At 37.2% G+C, this 21,582-nt stretch overlaps 1 protein-coding gene across 1 annotated transcript in view; it reads right to left on the bottom strand.

Moving 5' to 3' along the window:
- The window catches only part of anos1b (anosmin 1b), a 189,199-nt gene that overhangs the window by 31,371 nt on the left and 136,246 nt on the right, over nucleotides 1-21,582 (bottom strand). Inside the window, exon 7 of the mRNA XM_056447647.1 lies at nucleotides 9,614-9,810. Within this exon, the coding sequence (XP_056303622.1) occupies nucleotides 9,614-9,810 (197 nt within the window). The remainder of the gene's footprint in view (nucleotides 1-9,613; nucleotides 9,811-21,582) is intronic.

Genomic DNA, 21,582 nt, shown 5'->3' with positions numbered 1-21,582 from the left:
CAATGGTTGTTAGACTGTTGCACTTTTTTGTGTTGTCAATATGCTTGTGTTTATATAGGCCTATTGTTGTGTGTGCAACATTTTTATATGTATAACCACCTCCGAGGATTGTGGGGGTAGTGAGTCACTGGCATTGTTAATTTGGGGGTCGCGGTGGGGGTGGGATCTGAAAAGTTTGGGAAACCCTGTATTAAAAGACTGACTGCTGCCATCATGCGACTGAATAATACATAGGTTAGAGTATGCTCCATTCAAAGACCATCAAAAAGAGTCAAAAACAGGCAGACAAAATATTGATTTGAATGTTTGTACTGTATATGGATGTGAATGTATTTTGAAGTACGTAGTCGAGCCTGTTATTAGTTTTAGTGGTGGTTATCTGGGGAAATGTTGCAACTGACTAATCAGAACAAAGTATTCCAGAGAGCCATGTAATAATTTTAAGTCAATAGATTTAGTCAAAGATTATGAACAATACAGGATTTTTTAATCTTTGTTAATGTTACTTATATACAGTAGATGTGCAACATTAGTCTTTGTTAACTCCCAGTGCATTACCTAATTTTATAATGCATTAGAAAACATTGATATGAACATTAAATGCAATTAATAAATGCTGTAGAAATATTGTTCATTCTCAAATGTTTGATTAGGTGTTACCAAATATTCTGTTGGATATTGTAGAGTGTTTCTTCACATTGGCATTATATAAATCCTGTTTGCCACTGTCAATTTACAAATGTAAATAAATCACATATAAAAAAATATTGAGTGCCACATGTCTCAGTGTTGGGTCCTCTGATTTTCTTCTAGACTATGCTTTTTTTTGGAGACTTCAGGAAAAATGAAGCTAAGTTTTCACTGTTATAGCAATGATGCTTACCCCATGAAAAATAGGTCACATTTTGTTGTGTTCCAAAGTTCAGGATTTTTGTAACTTTGTATCATTTCTCAGAATCAGAATGATCATTTTTCAAAAGCTGAAATGATATATCATGACCTCAGTACCAGATTATTTTAATGCAATTCTGGAAGGGTGTCCTCTGAACCCCAGTGAGCTCAAATCACACTATAGTCCATCTTGTTCATCCTGGCCATCTAGTAACACCACAAATATCAAAATCCTCTGCAGGAGGTAGATCCTTTTCCTATTTGGCACTGAAACTCCAGAGGAGCTTTCTCAGCATTGTTCAGGATTCAGACACACTTTGCAGATTATGTCTAGACTACAGACCCATCTCTTTGGCCAAGCATACACTCAATTTATCAGCTAAACACATGGTTATGTTGCAATAGGTCAGACAGCTAAGATAAAAAAAACGTATTTTATATCAGTCATAATTATTATGTAATGGTATCTGTTAAAACGAGTCATTTCAAATGGTTCTTTTGTTAAAGACAAACTGCTGCTAACTCCAAGCAACAGCTGATAGATTGTAGTAACTGTTAGAGAACATTATTGCTAGCAACCACACTTTCTTCCTGAGAGAATTTACCATAACATGCATTACACCTGCATTTCCAGCAAATACAAGCAGACTAAGGAACAGCTTTTTCCACAGAGCTGTCTCTATTTTGAACTCTGCCCCTCACTGACTCACTGACACCCCCCACTCTCCTCTAACTTATACTCCTGACAATCACTGCAATATTTAACATTTGCACATTTAAAATTTGCACATATTCATTGCACTATATTGCACTGATTCATTTATTTGAACTGTACATACCCACTGCCAGGGCCGGAGTGGGACTCCTTTTCAGGCCTGGAGTTTCAAGCCTTAGACCGGCCCACCTCAGTTCACGACTGACTATATTAAAATAACGTCATTTCCAATTCAGTTTATAATGACACTATCACATCTTTTTTTAAAGGAAACCCTTTTTAGATTTCTGATCATCTGATTTTCATTGAGCAGGTTATTATATTCACTAAGGTGCGCTGTTTGCAGTCGAATGAGTTACGTCATCGTTAACCTGCAGGCTGCATTTTGCTCACGGGGTTGCCAGAAAATAAATAAAAATAGCGGACCTGCAGCAAAATAATGAATAAAAAGAGTGACGCTATGGTCAAATAAATACATAAATGAAAAAAGTGCGATTGCTGTGAGTGCAAGCAGCTAGGGACACCGGCCCTCGCGGCCAAAAAAAACGGACCAACCCACCAAGAATCCTCCCGGTCCTCCCGATTAGCCAATCCAGGCCTGCCCACTGCACATGGACATATGTAATTATGTACACACTCACTGTACATGTACATTTGTAATTATGTTTATCTATCTGCACACTTCTGATTATTAATAGCAACCTGTACATCTGGCAACACTGGTTGAGGGCGGCATGACAGTTCTTTGCCTAGAGCGGCAGTTCAGCTTGCTCCGACCCTGTATGGGACTGATATTATAAAAGCTTGATTTGTCAGTCTTCAGCTTGCTAACTTTCTTTCACAGAACAACCTATTGAATGGCAACCACAGACTCTTTGAGAAGAATCCCCTCCAGATCACCTATCCTATGAGATTACTCTCTCAATTATTCAACTTTAATTATCTTTTTTTTCTTCTTTTTTTCCCTGCAAGCTGTCATGGAGATATCAGAAAACCACATCAACTAACAGCTGGAGTGCCTCAGGGTTTAGTGCTCAGCTCACTAACATGTCATCACATAGTTTCTTTGTGTAGACAATAGATAGCACTTTACACTTGTATCTCTTGCTTCTCTTTCAGACATATACACTACTTGGTAATAGTCTTGTCATTGATCCAAGTTGTAAAAGCAATAAATAACTTGACTTCTAGCTGATCATTTGGAAAAGTGGCAGAAGGTTGTGGCATCACAAACACTGCAGAAGACCTATTGGAACCCGCATGGACCCAAGATTCTCACAAAATTAGTCAAGTTTGGAGAAGGAAAAATCATGGTTTGGGGTTAGATTCAGTATGGGGGCGTGCGAGACTGGATGGAACATCAACAGCCTGAGTTATCAAGACATGTGTGCTGCCCATTACATTACAAACCACAGAAGAGGGCAAATACTTCAGCAGGATAGCACCCCTTCTTAAACTTCAGCCTCCACATCAAAGTTCCTGAAAGTAAAGAAGGTCAAGGTGCTCCAAGATTGGCCAGCCCAGTCACCAGGCATGAACATTATTGAGCATGTCTGGGGTAAGATGGAGAAGGCATTGAAGATAAATCCAAAAAATCTTGATGAACTCTGGGAGTCTTGCAAGAATGCTTTCTTTTCCGTTACAGATGACTTTAATAATAAGTGATTTGAGTGATTGCAAAGATGTATGGATGCAGTCCTCCAAGCTCATGGGAGTCACACACAATATTCATTCTTTTTCCACTGCACCATGACTTTATATTCTATACTGTACATTATTTCTAAGTGACAAGACTTTTGTTTAAGGAAAGTCAGACCTTACTGTCCTAATTAAATAATTTAAAATTAAGGCATGATCATTATTTTAATTTGGTAAAATAAGCGTTATCTAGAGGCCTTTGCCTTTCAAATAAGCCACTTCTGATATCAAACTTGAAATCAAGTATTATTTGTTGTTCCTAAAACTTGCATAGGCGAAAAGACTTTTGTCATGTAGTGTATATCCCGTGTCATAATTCTATTCTGAGATAAGATTAATTGCCACTTCATCAATCAACAACAATTAAACCGTACATACAAACTCTGCAACACTAAGTCAAGTTAGCTAAAATTCTAAAATGATGTTTGTCCCTGCTAACACGGATATAAAGAACATGTAGATGCGGGAGAGACTCTCAGATTTACATTTGGCACTGGTATTTGTACACTAATATTTTCTTCTTATATGGCAAAATACCTTTGAAAAGTTTACAATTAAGTGTGAAAGGAGACACTAGACATTGTTAATGGAAGTGTGCTTTATACTTATATACCATATAAGCATTTACTCTATAAAGACAATCAGATCAATTGTATTTACATCAAGAAGTGATAGAAAGTGGATTAGCTCATAAAATTTCAGACCCCATTTACACCTTAATTTAGCAACAAAGGCTCATTAGAAATACAAATTTCGGACCATATTATTGTGAAACTGCGTACCACTAAAACATATGTTTGACCACAGTTTGTAGGTAAATTAAACACTAGGGGGCAGTATGTCACCTGCAACTTTTGTTCCTTTTCACATTAATGATATGCAGGAACATATCCGTGATCATTCAATCATTCATTAGTCTCTAATTCATCAGGGGTTGCCACAGTGGAATGAACCACCAACTACTCTGGCATATGTTTTGCACAGTGTATACCCTTCCAGCCGCAAAGTACTGGGAAGCACCCATACAGTCTCTCAATCTCACACACTTATACACTAGTTCATCCAATTCACTAATTCTCCTATAAGCATCTCATTGAACTGTGGGGGAAACTGGAGCACCGATAGGAAACCCACAGGAACACAGGGAGATTTTAGTGATTAATAAAAGTAATATGTCCATGCAGTTCTTTACACAACACAAAATAAACCCCACAAAACAACTGAACAGTTTTTTATGATATGTAATGTAATATGTAATGTAATGCATAACCTATTTATCTCCACATGGTCAACTCTTCTGGTGTGGTCAGTTTGCTCAATACCTCACATTGTACAGTGTTTTAATTGATGCAGAGGGCTCGGATTCGAGTCCGGTAAAACATGCTTCCACAAAAGAGGTAAAAGCAATGCAAAATCAAGGTAAAAAGACATGGTCGTGGTGCAATTTCCTCTTACATCTGCCTCTGAAAACACTATTATTTGGGTTTAGGTCACTGGTTGGCAAGCTGTTCTGTACAGCAAGCGCCGGCAAATAACAAAATGTATCCTAACTAGCGCATTTTAGATTCACAAATAAGTGGACAGTGTCCTCTAGTGGATTTGTCATCTGAAATGTACAGCAAATCATAACCAGATCAACTTATTTTACATTTCACAAAATTTAAGGCTAGAATATGTATTTCCAATGAGCCTGGATTGGAATTTCGCCACGTCTGATTGGATCAACAAAAATATCATTATAAAAGCAGGTGTAATGCTGCACAGCTCCTGGCCCATGTTTCTATCATCTCAAGACTGAAATGCTTTCAGCAAATAAGCTCCAAAAAATACATCATGCAAATTTATACTCTTTTGATCCAGTCTCTGACAGTGTTGTTCTTTCCGTCGTTTGCCACCAGTAGTGCCTGCTACTTCCATTACTTCAGCTGTGTCTCAACTCAGAGACAGATTCCTTTGAAGGACGTGAACTTTTTTTGAAGGTGAGGCTTTTAAAGTACACAATGGGTGAACGGATTCATTTATTGATCAATTTCCTTCATAACCCTGTATAAAAAAGACGCATTTCAAGGCCAAATTTTATGGAGCCTGCAAAATGGGACAGCCTCTTTTGCAGCTTGATGATGCAAGAAGTCTTCAGATTTACCCTTTGAAGGAAGCAGCCTCTGAAATGACACACAGCTTATGAGGTATACCAGCCCTATCTCATGGTAAGGTTTAGATGGCACACAGCTGTGGATATGCACATCAATACTGCATATTTGTTGTGACACTGTACAACAATAATGCATATTTTTTCATTACTGCGAGGGTTGGGGTGGGGATAGACAGTAATAAAATACAATTAATTGATATTTTAAAGGGCACCTATGATGAAAAACTTTTGTAAACTGTTTGGACAGAACTGTGTGTAGGTATCGTGTGTCCACAGTCATACTGGGGTGATATGATAAGACAATAAGTATCTTTTAAAAATTCCTGACGTTAAAATAGGATCCAAATCCCTCCCATTTTGAGGCCCACCACAACATGACATAGAATTGTGGTTTTCCCTGCCCACTGAATTTATTTACAGCCACATATTAACATGTCTCCATAGTGACGTTTATAAACATATCCACAAGAAAGGACGTGAGCAAAGCAACTGGAATTAAAAGATCTGTTCAGCTCTCTGTGATCAGCTGCAGCTCAAGAATGAGTTTTATAAGTTAAAAACGTTAATAAAACAGTGCATGATTGTAATAAAGTACATTAAAGATGGTAAAATCTATGTAATTCATCACCACAGCTGCATAGTGTCAGTACAATTATAAAAGAAGATGCTTTAATCCCAGTTTGTGGACTTAAATCAGGTTGTGTACATTAACATAATGAATATCCATACAGCAGTAGATATTAATGTGTATTCTGTCACATTTGTCTGGCAAAAACAGTACAATGTTAAACGTGTGTGAGTCCACGCAAACTTTGTAATGACATTGCGTGTGGCTCATCGTTCCTTAAAGGCTTTAATAAACTCCACAACAAATACATCAAGTAAACATAAGTTCTTACTGTAGTACTCCTCGTTAATGTCAGTCACTGCATTGTTTTTTGACGTGAGACGCAGCAGGTGAAGGCTAGACACATATGAGCAATAGAGAGATCTCTATGGCTCTGACATGCACGTGGGAACAGTGGGCGAAAGGACCAGCTCATTTGCATTAAAGGCACAGGAAACAAAAACAGCTACAGTGACCTAAAAGCTCAATTTCCCAGATTCAGAAAGATATATTAAATAATTTGATGGGTATTTTGAACTGAAAAGTTACAGATACATTGAGGAGACACAAAGGACTTAAATCTTGAAAAAGGGGTAAAATAGGTAAAATAATATTTCTTATTAAATTCTGGTCGCAGCTGTATCTCTTCTAGCAACAACCCGATCTCAAGAGGAAACAAAACTATTTTACATTTTAATTCATATAAGTTGTACAACCAAACCCCGCCATAAACCCAAACATAAATGGAAGAAATCTCAAGAAAATACGAAATACAAAAAACTTTTTAATATATATTTTTTTACAAGCCACCACACTGCATACTTGTAACACGTTTCCACCCAATTTGAGAGCATCACAGGAAGACCTTTTTGATCTGAAAACGTGTGGTTCAGCAGATCTTTGAGCCAGAATACCTCAGAATATCAGATTAGTGTATACAACTGGCATCTCCATTACAGAAAACATGTTTAACACACACACAAAAAAAAAATAAAATAAAATCAGCCTCTGTGCTTTTAAAAAAAATCTCACACTGATTTTGTCTTGAAATCACATTGAATAAAGTCGGGGTTATGCTGTCCTTTCAACCCACTGACGTCCATCCATACATATGCGAATGTGGCAGACAGGATATTTTTTCCCAAATTTAATCAGTGAAACATTATCCTGTGGGGCAGTGGATAGCACACTCGCCTCACAGCAAGAAGGTCGCTGGTTCAAGCCCCAGCTGGGTCAGTTGGCATTTCTGTGTTGAGTTTGCATGTTCTCCCTGTGTTCGTGTGGGTTTCCAAGACATGGGGTATAGGTGAATTAAATAAAATCAATTTGCTGTAGTGTATGTGAGTGTGTGCAAGTGTGTATGGGTCTTTCCTGGTGTTGGGTTGCAGCTGGAAGGGCATCCGCTGCGTTAAACATGTGCTGGATAAGTTGCATTCCGCTATGGCGACACCAGATTAATAAAGGAACTAAGCCGAAAAGAAAATGAATGAATGACATCATCCTGTTTCATCTAGGCCCTTTTGTACAAAACAATTTTAATTTTATTAATTTGATTTATTTATTTATCTCGAGAAAACAACAAAAAAAAAAAAAACAACAAAGGCTCATTCTGATTATGTACCCTTATATACATTTCTTTAGAGAGCAAAATACGTCCCAGGAGCTATGTTTTTTTTGCAGTTTTTGCGAATCTTCCAGAGGCGGCTGTATACACTTTTTCAGATCTCCAATTTCTCCTTAAGTGACATTCGCACTTGCTGTTCTCATGTAAATCCACCAGAGGCCGCTGTAGGCTGACTGACTGTCCGACCGATGCCCCACCCACTGCCTTCCCTAAACCCAACCAATAAAGTTTTAAAAAACACAGATTGACCCTCCCACCCCCTTCCCTAAACCCAACCAGTGTTTTAAAAAGCCATCCAGAAAAAGAAAAGCCCTCGCATTTTTTTTTAAAGATTTTACTGTTATTTACTTGATTATTTTATTTTTTAGCTTTTGTTTTTGTTCTACCTGCTTTCTGGAACTGTTCTTCACCAGACACAAACCCCATTGTGGCGGTCAACTCCATTCTGCATCTCAAGACAAACTGGTAATAGCAGAAAAGCCGTCCATACGAACGCAATCTGTTAAACGCGAAAAGAAACCATGTCATATTGCCCTGTAGCGTTCGGTTTAAAGATGATATGCAGCCATTCTTTCCTCTGGCTACATAATTCGCGATCTCCAGAAATGTATATAGGGCTACGTTTTCAGAATGAGCCCATGTTGAAACTAAATCATACACTTAAAACAATTATTTAAACAAAATACATATTATCACCCCATTACCACACACATCATTCGTCTAATACTTCAACTTATTTCTTCTTTTACTAATCTCTTCTTTGTGCATACTTCGTATTTCCTCGTTTTGGCATATTTTACACATATGGTTAATTCACCATTTGGACAGTTCCTATTTATAATATCAGGCATAGACCCAAAACATACGTAGTACTGCAAACAGCCATTAACTGAAATTTCATCATGCCTTTTTAATCTTGCACTTATTTACACATTTTTTTTAAACATTTTTATTATAAATTTTTCGCATTTTTACAATCACTATTGTACCTCTATTACTAAATATATTTGTTTAGTAATTTATTTAAATTTTCATGCTTAAACTCATGTGTCTGATCTTCATATATTACTGTAGTCTTTCAAACAAACAGTGCAGACAGAACAGTTTCTGCACAACTAGTAGACAAATAGTGTTATTGTCTTAGACCAACCATTAGCGCCATCGTGCATTTAGTTTCAGCTAAGTTGTGTTTTTTGGATTGCACAAATTCTTAATTCCAGGCGGTTTTGAAAATGATCTGACATTTTCTATTACTCTCAATAACTCTTAATCGCTCGCAGTGATCCGTTCTGCGAACAAAAATCTGTCAGCCGAAATAGGCCTTCATAGGCTACTGTTCAATAAAATAGATTGCTTTCTCAGACTCAGAGGTTATTGCATTGTAAAAACAAATTACCTAATCAAAACCATTTGAGAGCTGCGGCTTTCAGAAGAGCACTTGGACTACAATAAAATATGCTGATCACTAGGCCAGCTGCGTCTTTATTTTGCGGTCGTTGTGGTGGGAAAGCCACTTTACTGGCTGGAGCGTTTTACTGCTTCACAGGTGGAGCACACGAGTCCAACACCTGGCCAAGGCTGACCAGTCAAAACATACGCTCAAATCCTTAAACTCAGCTGCAGATTTAGCACTTCCTGGGTCTGACATTCCAGCACCGAAAAACCCAAGAAAAACAACTCGGGGAAATTTCTCCCCTCTCTACGGGTTCAGGTTCAACTTTATGAGAGAAAGGTAAAAACTGTTCTCTAACCTCGACAGCCCCAACAAGATTTTGGCCACTATCCGCAAGCCTCGGTCTGGCTTAATTTTCGTATTCATTCTTCTGAAATGAACTTTCCACATAGATAAACACTGTGCGCAGCCCCCTACAGGTTTGCAGTTTAGCAGAGATATAAAAGTATGTGCAGTATTTTGCAGGATCTTACCCCGTCTGTGACCCTTCCCGCCCGGCTCTGGCTGCTGGAGGGTGTTCCTCGAGGGCTCCAGGTCACCTTGTAATGGTGGACCACCAGGTCGCTCTCACTGGGGGTCTCCCACAGGACCAGAACACTCACTGTGCCGTCAGGGTGAAGCGTCTGGTTGCCCGTCCTGGCGTTCTGTGGGGTCTCTGGGGGAAGCGGATCTGAACAGAGATAAAGTGAAGGTGCTTCTGTCAGACCGCTGGTTTACATCACAGTTTATTTGTGTAACTTCACCCGACATGACCTGGAGTGAACCACTGAAGAAACATGTCAACACGTAGTGCTCAGGGCTGCATTTCTCAAAACCTTCTTAACCCTTGTGTGATGTTGGGGATGTTTTCATCCACTCTGGGCTGATGTTGAGTCTTAATTTGTCCACAACTTTCTCTGTGTTTTAGCAAATAGATTGATTTTTGCTGAAAAAAATCTTATTTTGATGCATATTTTGGGAAAATGTTTAAAACTTTTTCAAAAGTTCAACAATACATTTTGAGCAAATTTACTACCCTTTTGTTATGTTCGTGGCTGGTTTTGACTTTCATTATGATGACTTTTTTGATTGCAAATCATGCATTCCCGATTGTTGCTGGGTTTCCCTTTTGGGAAGAGGTACAAAAATCTTTTCTGTTGATCATCAGTTGCAGTGCTTAGTTTCTGCCTTCTATATGGAGTATTGTGTGTGTGTGTGTGTGTTCCTGCCTTCTATAGAGGAATTACCAACCTACGTCACACATAACATCACACGGAGTGCCCGGTTACAGAAAAAGACCGGTTGCAATATCAAACATGTCATGTTGTGCGGTAGGATGCAAAATTCAAAAACTTAACTTTTACAGTACACCACACTGCTTTTAATGCCAACGGCAGACGTCTTTAGCTAAAAGTGAGCTGAATGGAGTGTTGACCTAATTAAAAATGCTCGACTCTGCAGTTCTCATATCATATCAGGTAAGTTCACGCTATGCTGAATCTTACACATTACTCATTTTTGATTGCAGCAATGGTTTCAGCAAAAACAGTTAAACATGGTTAATTAAACTGCGGACACTGGATGCTTACATTCATTCATGCATTTTCTTTTCAGCTTAGTCCCTTTATTAATTGGGGGTCGCCACAGCGGAATGAGTCACTGTTGTTCAATGAATGTGCTGTTAATTATCCAAATTAACCTAGTTAAGCAACAATAGGAATCAGTTCAAGGCACTCGAACAATGTGAAAAATGTAAAAAACCTTTATTCACATGGCTAAATCTTAAAAAAACCTACACATTTCGGCAAGGATCTGCCTTCATCAGGGTAACAGTGATCAGGTACAGTATGTCTAGAGTCTCTTTTGTCATGTTAAACCAGACTTGGAAATATTTGAAAAACCATAAAAATTTCACAGTAATAATTTTAATTATGAGTTTTTCTTTCTTTTCCTAGCTAATCCTCATGCTTGCATTTTATACACTTTAGCAATGACATAAAAGAGGAATAGCAGGTAATACTTCTCATGAAACAAGTCTGAATTATAGTTCACCACAAAATCAAACAAAAGAAGAAGAAACTACGCTTTGCCCACAGAAATGAAGCCTATTTAGAAGAAATAAATGTGATTGGAATGGAATATGGAATATGACTTTCATAATTCTTAAGCTTTCGTAATAGTTCATTCTGCCTGAAAAGAAATGTCAACATGTTTCCTTAGTAAAAAACATGAAATATAGTACAACAAGGGAAATATTAAAATAAAATGTATTAGTAGCTATTAATAAAGTTGATTGCGAAACAGTAGTTGTTCTTAGTGTTTTTGGCTGTATGTGGAGAGTTTTCACAAGCTAGTGGTGCTCAGTAGGAATGAGACAGAGAGAGAAGTAGAGAAAAAGAGACCTTTTGACTTTTCCAGCCACTTTAAGTACACAAATATAAGAGCATTAAACATTATTTATCATCATAAAATTAACTTCAGGAAAAATTAATAATTAAATCAAAAACAACTGCCAAACTAAAATTAAAATTATACAGACAGTATACATTCAACCATTGTAACAAAACAATATCTTAAGAGATCTATACTCATCAGCTTCACAAATGCATTGATTTTATTCCCTAAATATTAGTAAAAGTTTATAAATCCTTCACTTCAGTAGGAATGAGAGAGAGTGAGAGGAATAGAGACTTTGTAACTTTTAAAAACATTTAAATATAGTTTTCAGCACAATTATTTAACAAATGAGCACATTCATTGCATAAATTATTTACATAGTGCATGTGTTTGGACTGTGGGGTAAACCGGAACACCCGGAGGAAACCCATGCCAACACGGGGAGAACATGCAAACTCCACACTAACGTGGGCAACTGACCCAGCCAACCTTCCTGCTGTGAGGCCACAATGCTAACCATTGAGCCCCCGTGCCGCCTACTTTATTTCATATCGTTTAAAAAACAAATAAAAAAAAAAATATATATATATATATATATATATTTTTTTTTCTCAAGCCATTTTGTAAGTAAGAGTTTATCTGATATATTTATAATTACATATCTTTATAATTCCACACATTTTCAAATAGCTCAATATTCTTAAAATTCTAATAAAATACATAACAAAATAAATTCTCACTTTGATGAAACTTTTAAAAACTTGCACATCTCGACAAACGTCACCCTTTATTTCTTTCTGTTCTTGTTATGCAAATCACCATTTTGCCTTTTCCTACAGCAAAGGTCAACCATCTACTCAAGATATGAGAGATAATTGAATTTAAAAGTGCTTTTAATTACAGTAAACAGTGTCTTTATTATTACAATAAGTCACTTATCATTATTTTACATTTACATTTAGCAGATGCTTTTATCCAAAGTGACTTCCAAATGAGGACAAGGAAGCAATTTACACAACCATAAGAGCAGCAGTGAATAAGTGCTATAGACAAGTTTCAGGTGTGTAAAGTCTAAGAAGCAAAGCATTAGTCATTTTTTTTTTGAGAGAGAGTACAGTTAATGATATAGCCAGAGAGGCAGTTAAAGATAAGGAAGGAAAGTGGAGACTAAATTGTTGATTTTTTTAGTCGTTTCTTGAAGACAGCAAGTGACTCTGCCGTTCTGATGCAGTTAGAGAGTTCATTGGGCAGCTGGGCAGATTAAATGCAAGACTTCGGAAAAGTGATTTCTTCCCTCTTTGGGATGGAACCACGAGGCGACGTTCATTCACAGAACACAAGTTTCTGGAGGGCACATAAATCTGCAGAAGTGAGAGCTGATAAGAAGGAGCAAAGCCAGAGGTCGCTTTGTAAGCAAACATCAGAGCTTTAAATTTGATGCGAGCAGCAACTGGCAGCCAGTGCAAACGGGTGAGTAGCGGAGTGACATGTGCTCTTTTGGGTTCATCAAAGACCACTCGTGCTGCGTTCTGAAGCAGCTGAAGAGGTATTATAAAGTTTCAACATATCAAAACGCAAACACAAGAGCCACAGCAAATATATGATATTAAAAATGTAAAAACGAACGGCTCATCAAAGTCTGAACCAACGGGATTAAACTTCCAACCATATGCTTGTAGGTCAAATCAACCATGCCCCCTGAACTTCTTAGTTGACCACTCGAAACCTGCACTATAACAAAGGCTCGCTAAATAAATACAGTGCATCCAGAAAGCATTCATAACGCTTCACTTTCTCCACTTTTTTTTATGTTACAGCCTTATTCCAAAATGGATTAAATTAATTTATTTCCTCAAAATTCTACACAAAATACAGCATAATGACAATGTGAGAAAAAGATTTTTTGAAATTGTTGCAAATTTATTAAAAATAAAAAACCTGAAAAATCACATGTACATATTCACAGCCTCTGCTGTGAAGCTCTAAATTGAGCTCAGGTACATTCTGTTTCCACTGATCATACTAGAGACGTTTCACCAGCTCAATTGGAGTTCACCTGTGGTAAATTCAGATGATTGGACATGATTTGAATGGGCATACACCTGTCTATAAAAGATCCCAGGATTGACAGTGCATGTCAAAGCACAAACCAAGCATGAAGACAAAGGAATTGTTTTGTAAACCTCTGCGACATGATTGTCTTGAGGCACAAGGCTGGGGAATTTGCCCGCTTGAAATTTGGCAAAAGGCATCTGAATGACTCTCAGACCATAAGAAACAAAATTTTTTGGTCTGATGAGACTAAAATTGAACTTTTTGGAGTGAATGCCAGGCGTTACGTTTGGAGAAAACCAGGCACCGCTCATCACCAGGCTAATACCATGGTGGTGGCAGCATCATGCTGTGGGGATGTTTTTCAGCAGCAGGAACTGGAAGACTAGTCAGGATAGAGGAAAAGATGTATGCAGCAATGTACAGAGACACCCTGAATGAAAACCTGCTTCAGAATGTTCTTGACCTCAGACTGGGGTGACAGTTCATCTTCCAGCAGGACAATGACCCAAAGCCCACCGCCAAAATATCAATGGAGTGGCTTCACAACAACTCGGTGAATGTCCTTGAGTGGCCCAGCCAGAGCCCAGATCTAAATCCTGTTGAACATCTCTGGAGAGATCTGAAAATGGCTGTACACCGTCACTTTACATCCAACCTGATAGAGCTTGAGAGGTACTGCAAAGAGGAATGGGCAAGAATTCCCAAAGACAGGTGTGCCAAGTTTTTGTCATCATATTCAAAAAGACTTGAGGCTGTAATTGCTGCCAAAGTTGCATCAACAAAGTATTGAGCAAAGGCTGTGAATACTTATGTACATCTGATTTTTCAGGTTTTTATTAATAAATTTGCAACAATTAAAAAAAAAAAAAAACATTTTCACATTGTCATTATGGGGTATTGTGTCAAGAATTTTGAGGAAATCCATCTTGGAATAAGGCTGTAACAAAAAAATTTGGAAAAAGTGAAGTGCTAAGAATAATTTCCGGATGCACTGTATAATTCAATTCAATTCACCTTTATTTATATAGCGCTTTTACAATGTAGATTGTGTCAAAGCAGCTTCATATAAAAGGTCATAGTAAATTGGAACAGTGTAGTTCAACTGGAACAGTGTGGTAAGTGTATAAGCACTTACAAGTAAAAACACATAATAATATAATTAATATAATTATTAAAACTGTGTGATGTAAGTTGTTTTTTTATAATTTAATAAAAACAATATATGTTGGACTGTAAAATAATTTCTCTTAAAATAGGCTGTTGGTATTTATTATCTTTATAGGGGTAGAAATAACATTAGAATAAACTTTGCAGCATTAATACATCAACCAGTGTCAGCTGCTGCAACATCGCTTGTATATTGTTGTTGTATCATTTGGCTTATTCAATGCCTTAATTATATCTGGCAAAGAGGAATTTATATTCACTTTAATATTTATTAGGTGTTTTCAAATAAAAAGCTAACAATAATAACATTAATATTTTTTAAATATCAAATTCAGTAGACTAACATGCCAAAACTCTAAATTTCAGAAATGTCTTTAAATCAAGTTCAAATAACGTTACAGGAGATCGATGTGGACATGGGCTAATGTTAGTTTTGCCTTCCCAATTATTATTTTAGACCCATAAAAAGAATTACTGCTAGATAATGATCACCTGTTTTTCCCCGTTATGGCTAACGTATCAACAAACAACTAAGATAAAGCCCTCACGTTACCAAATAAACAGTGATCCATCAGATCCTGTAGAAAGTGCTGAACAACTCAATTTATCATGGTAAAATAACACAGAAATCGAACATTGTAACTTCAATCTTCTCCTGAAGCTCCAGCGGTCTGCTTAGAGAAACTGTCAATAACAACTGTCAATCATGATGACACGCTCTGTTTTTATAGCATTAAATTACTGGCTAAAAACATGCTGTTTACAAAAATTTACATCTGAACCTATATCAGCTTTATAAGCAGTCCCTTAATTGACCAAAACCATATTTGGGACATTTTATTGCAAGTGTAATACATTTTTTTTAATTTGGGCTTAAGTCTTGTTCGCTAACATGGAGGAGGCGGGGTTTATGACTTATACTTCAGCCAGCCCCCAGGGGGTGATCTAACAGCCGGGAGCGTCACTCAAAAGCAGGCATGTGGCACACTTGGATTTAACACATTTCCTGCTTTCACACCACCTCATCTCCAATCTCAATAAACATTTATAATTATTGTACATTTATAAAAACAAAGGTCAATCAGCTCTTGTGAGTTCACCACATTTACAAACTTTACCACCACATCTTCGTTAGACAACCTTTCAACCTTATTTTTTCTACTCGTATAAATAGCTAGTTTAGCTGGCCTACAACAAAATCCAAAAGTTGACATTTAAACCCATTTCTTTTAACACATTTAAAACCAAAAATAGAAACTCTCACAGAAAACATTTCACTGAAAGATGTACAAATACTTTCCAAAAGTAAAAATAAAGGTTTCAGTCGGCCACATTCACAGAGTGAGAGAGAGAGATTAACACAGTTCTCAGAGAGGTGAGACGAACATTTTGAAAGCATGTTTCTGTTGATGTGGCAAAGAGAGGTTTTCCAGACACCAGTTAAAAGTGTGTGTGTGTGTGTGTGGTAATGACAGATGTGGATAGTGTCCAATGCCACACTTGACCACTGGCACTGATGCGCAAATAATCCAGACAGAACAAGAGTGTAGACATAACATTGGGTCTGAGGCTGATTTTCCTGTAAGCACTCCCACCAGAACTTTAAAAACAGTATTTAAACTATATTTATTCCTGACCGTGATCTAGCTTGTTAACAGCAGCACGATACCTTCAATCTGTTACCACAAGCACTCGCAGTTATGTAGAGGTAAGAATTATATTAATTTTATATTTTCTGAAGTGAGGTCTTTACAAAATCAAATTCTATATTATAATTTCATTTATATTAATATATCTTATTTACAAACTTTTTTTAAACAATACACAGCCCTGTATCATAAAAGTCGAATTTACAATTTGGTATATCAAAAATATTAACTTTAAAGGGCACCTATTTGACCCTTTTTCAAGATTTAATGCAAGTCTTCACTTGAAACTTTTAAATTACCCATCAGATTATTTATTCTACCTTTCCGAATCTGTAAAATTGAGTTGTTAGGATAATGTAGCTGTTCTTCTTGCCTGTGCCTTTAATGCAAATGAGCTGGTTCTGCCCACCCACCGTTTCCACGTGTGTTGCTCTGATGCGTGTAGCCTTCACATAGATAAGCAGCACAGTGACAGACAAGATTGAAGCAGATCTCCCTTACTACAGTAAGAACTTTCCCAATGGTTATTTGATGTATTTGTTGTGAAGTTAATTCAAGCCTTTCTGCAATGTCATTACAAAGTATCATTACACACACAAACACACGCACACGCACACACACACACACACACAAACACACACACACACGCACGCACGCACGCACGCACGCACGCACGCACACACACACACACACACACACACACACACACACTATTTTAACGTCAGGAAATTTAAAAAGAGACTTATTGTTTTTATGTGACCCCAATACGACAGTGGACACACTACACACAGTTCTGTCCAAACAGCTTACAAAAGTTTATTTTCATCATAGGTGCCCTTTAATGTACAATCCACGCTATTAACAAAGCATTACCTACATTTTTTAGCTCAATAAACAACAAGTTAGCTTATTGATAGTTAAAAATGTACAAGGCAAAAAGCAATTAGTTGACTTTACTTTAAATAAGTGATCCCAATGCTTTTAAAGGGATTCACTGATTTTACTTAACTAAGTAAACTCAATGGCATTAATTTATTAAGTAATGTCAACTTGTTCCTTTTAAGGCAACAGGTTTACTTGCTTTACTCAAGTTAAGTAACTAATCGCTTTTTACAGTGTAGTAGTTGGGTTTAGGATATAAAATAAGATCATACTTGATCATAAGATCAACTGGAAATAAAAACTTAATATCTTTATAATATTTAGGTAATAAGCCAGTAGTAAATGGTGTGAAATGGTGTGAATTTAAACTGGTGTTACCCTGTAAAGTTATTTAAAAAAATAAAAATAAAAAAATAACAAAGAAGGTTAAAAGCAGTTTAAACAAACCCTCAGGTGTATTTTACTATGTAAGCCGACACGTCAAGTGTATTTTTAAAAAATGATAAGAGATGATTAAATGTGAAAAAATGTTTTAATGCATGGATTAATGCATTATTGGTGGGGATTAGTTCTCCTGTACCGTAAAAAAATCTCACAGTCATACTTCACCTGACCAAGAATGCAATTCATTCAGTTTCAAAACATAAAGGTGAAGACACACACTACGGCCAAGTCCACACTACTACATTTTTGTATAAAAATGCATATTTTTCTCTTCGTTTTAGTCTTCTGTCCACACTGAGACAGCATTTTCAGGAAAAGAAAACATTTATTTTTGAAAACGCTCTCCAAAGTGGATACATTTAAAAAATGAAATTTTCATGTTTCAGTGTGAACTGTGAAAACGGAGGCATTTTATTCATGTGATGCCATCATTTGATCAAATCAGCTAACATAGTGGACGACATTATAAAGCAGATGTTTTCAATGCTGTCTCTTTTGGCAGCTTTATTAAAGATAAATGTCAGTTTGTACATGCTCCAAATTTGCCTCTCTTCATAACAGGGAATATTTACTGGAACCCATTTTTTTTTTCAACATTTTGACACAATGTTTCAAAGGAATGGAAAGTAAATAAATGGCGGTCGGAGCGCATATAAGCATCTTACATTTGTGTGCATGTGCATGTCCATGAATTAAAGCATTTTCAGTCTTTTTGGTGTGGATGACCATTTTTTCCAACCCAGGCTCATGTTGAAAATGTACCCCTATTAGCGCCGCACGATTAATTGAAAAAAGATTGCGATCTCGATTCGACCCTACACACGATCTTAATTAAGCTTTTCTTCGATTTAGCCAATTATATTTTCAAGGTCAGGAGGTAAGTATAAAGGCGGACGCTCAAGTCTTTTGATTGTGTTACATACGGTGCTCAGCAACATAGACACCTCCAAATGGTGTTAAAAGTGTCACATACTGTATTTATAAGGTATAATTCACGCCAAAATGTAATTTCTGTCTTAATGTAATGTATTCGCAGCCGCAAAATCACACGTGAGCTGACGTACTGTTTGTTTACCTCAGGCACGCACGCTACTTTAGTGAACAGAACCTGCATAGGCTGTGAATAACAGTTAATAAAGCTGTAAATTACATTCAGTTTGTTGCACAGAGAGATCATTTGAGAGCCGCGTGGGAGGTATGGTTTGCATGTATGTTTTTTTTTATTGCAAAAAATGGTCTAATAATGCTGTCAATGACAAATGACAAGCGTGTCTCAAACATAATAGTTCAACTTTAGAATCATGAATAGTATTCTGATGTCATACTGTGAATTAACAACCAGGACAAATTTAAAGTCTGTTCAAATCCACTGTTCCATGTCTATACAAAATTAAGCATGTTAACCAACATTAGACCTACTCATAGACCTAATAATATTGTTGTTGTTTTCCCATATGTTAATAACAACAATAATGGCCTTTTTGTATTAACCTTTATTTTAAATCTACAGAATCGTGAGAAAATCGTGATCTTGATTTCAAGCAAATAAAATTGTGATTTTCATTTTAGCCAGAATCGTGCAGCCATAACCCCTATATATATTTCTGGAGAGTGCCAAATACATCCCATGAGCTATGTTTTTTTTTTGCAGTTTTTGTTTTTACAAATCCACCAGAGGCCGCTGTATATACGCTTTTTCAAATGTCTCTCGAGAGTGCCATTAGCACCTGCTGTTCTCGCGTAAATCCACCTGAGGCCGCTGTTAACTGACTGATTGATCAACCACTAACCATCACCCTCCTTCCGTAAATCCAACCGATAGTGTTTTAAAAAGCAGTGATTGACCAGCGCAAATCCCTTTCCCTAAACTCAACCGATAGTGTTTTGAAAAGCAATGCAAAAAAAGAAAAGCCCTCGCGGCAGCCTGATTTTTACCGCGTTTTCAGATTTTACCACATTCTCACCTTGTTATTTACTTGTTTATTTATTTTTTTGGCTTTTGTTTTAGTCTTACCTGCTTTCTGGAACTCCAACCCTGTCATCGCCGTCAACTTCACATCACAAATCCTTCAACGTACGCGGCGAGCTACTGGACAAACTGGTAACAGCAGAAAAGCCGTCTACATGAAGATAAGTTGTCAGCTGGTAAGCCCAAAAAGGAACGGCGTCATATCGCCCAGCAGCATTTATTTTAAAGACGAAATGCAGCCTTACCTTCCTCTGGCTACATAATTTGCGATCTCCAGAAATGTATATAAGGGTACATTTTTAGAATGTAGATTTTTTTCTGAAGAAATTGAAAACGATATTGTGTACATGGAGTGTTTTTAGACAAAATGCCATTTTCGAATGTATCTGGATTAGTGTAGATGTAACCTACAGCACACGCTCTGTTTGCAATTACAGCCAAAGTCCAGCTGCTTTACCTCAGAGGCCAATCAGTGTGCATGCATTTGCATTGAGCATGACAGAAGAAAGATGCTTTGATATGTCAGTTTATGGTAATATCGTGCCTGTGGGGTGGCTTTCTGAAGTTTCATCTGTGGCTTTCATTCAAGCCGGCTTCATTTCAGACTGGAGGGCAGCAACTATACAAAGCTCATAATGGCCAGTTCACTAGTACAGACTGTCACTTTGTATTTGTTCTGAGAGCCATTAAGTCACACAGGATCCTTCATCTGCAGGTGTCCCTCCAGCAACAGCGGCCACGTGCTCGACCTTTGACCTCACACATTGTCAGTTCGACCCCTGCACCCTCGGACCCCCGTCCTCCAGCCGTTTCACCAAGCCGCAGTAGGAGAAACCACAGAACCAAATCTGTGAATATACGATCCACGAGCTGTGGATTGATTTGTAGCAGTTTTCTAGTCATACACTGAAGATATGCAACTACTGTATCTTTCATTCAAAGTAAATTTTTTATATTGGGTTAAGTGTCAAATTATGGTTTCTGATTATAACCTATTTTATTCAGTTTGCCTTAAATGGCAGCTATGATGAACATAGTTTGACCACAGTCATATTGGGGTTATATAAAGACAATAAGTGTTTTTTAAATTTCCTGATGTTAAAATAGGATCCAAATCCCTGCAATTTTGAGGTCCACTGCAACATGACATATAAAGTGCTGTATCACCGCCCACCAAGTTTATTGACAGCAGCGTATTAACATGCCTCTGTAGTAACGTGTATAATCGTATCAACAAGATACGAGGTGCGCAAAGCAACTGGGATTAAAAGATCTGTTCAGCTCTCTGTAAAGTTTAAAACGTTTTTATACAGTGCATGTTTGTAATGAATTACAGCGATTTTACCGTCTTTATTACCACAGCCGCATGTCAGTACAATTATAAAAGAAGACATTTCAATCCCGGTTTGTGGACGTTAAATCAGGTTTATTTTGTACATCAACATAACGGATATCCTTACAGCAGTGGATATTAACATGTATCCTGTCAGATTTGCCGTGCAAAAACAGTGCAAAGTTTAAATGCGCGTCCTGTGTGTGTCCGCTGTGTATGTGCATGTGTGAGCTTTGTAAAGACTTTGTGTGTGACTCATCCTTGCAGCTCCGTCTTACTGTAGTATTTGTCATAAACCTTACGTGAGATCTGCTTCATTCATGTCTGTCATTGTGCTGTTTATCTGAAGCAGCGAAGGTGGAGATTGAGACTCTAACAGGCACATGGGAACAGTTTGCAGGAAGAACTAGTATTCAAGGGAAAGGCAACAAAAACAGCTACATTGTATTCAGAGCAGAAAATTCCAAAATGTTGATAGGCATAATAAATAATCTGATGGGTGTTTTGAGCTGAAACTTTACAGACACATTCTGGAGACACAAAAGAATTCTCTTAAATCTCGAAAAA

Source organism: Danio aesculapii, chromosome 22 (genome assembly GCF_903798145.1).
Source record: "Danio aesculapii chromosome 22, fDanAes4.1, whole genome shotgun sequence".
Lineage (NCBI taxonomy): Eukaryota > Metazoa > Chordata > Actinopteri > Cypriniformes > Danionidae > Danio > Danio aesculapii.
The sequence above is the reverse complement of the archived record's forward strand: the minus strand, read 5'-3'. Positions and strand labels throughout refer to the sequence as shown.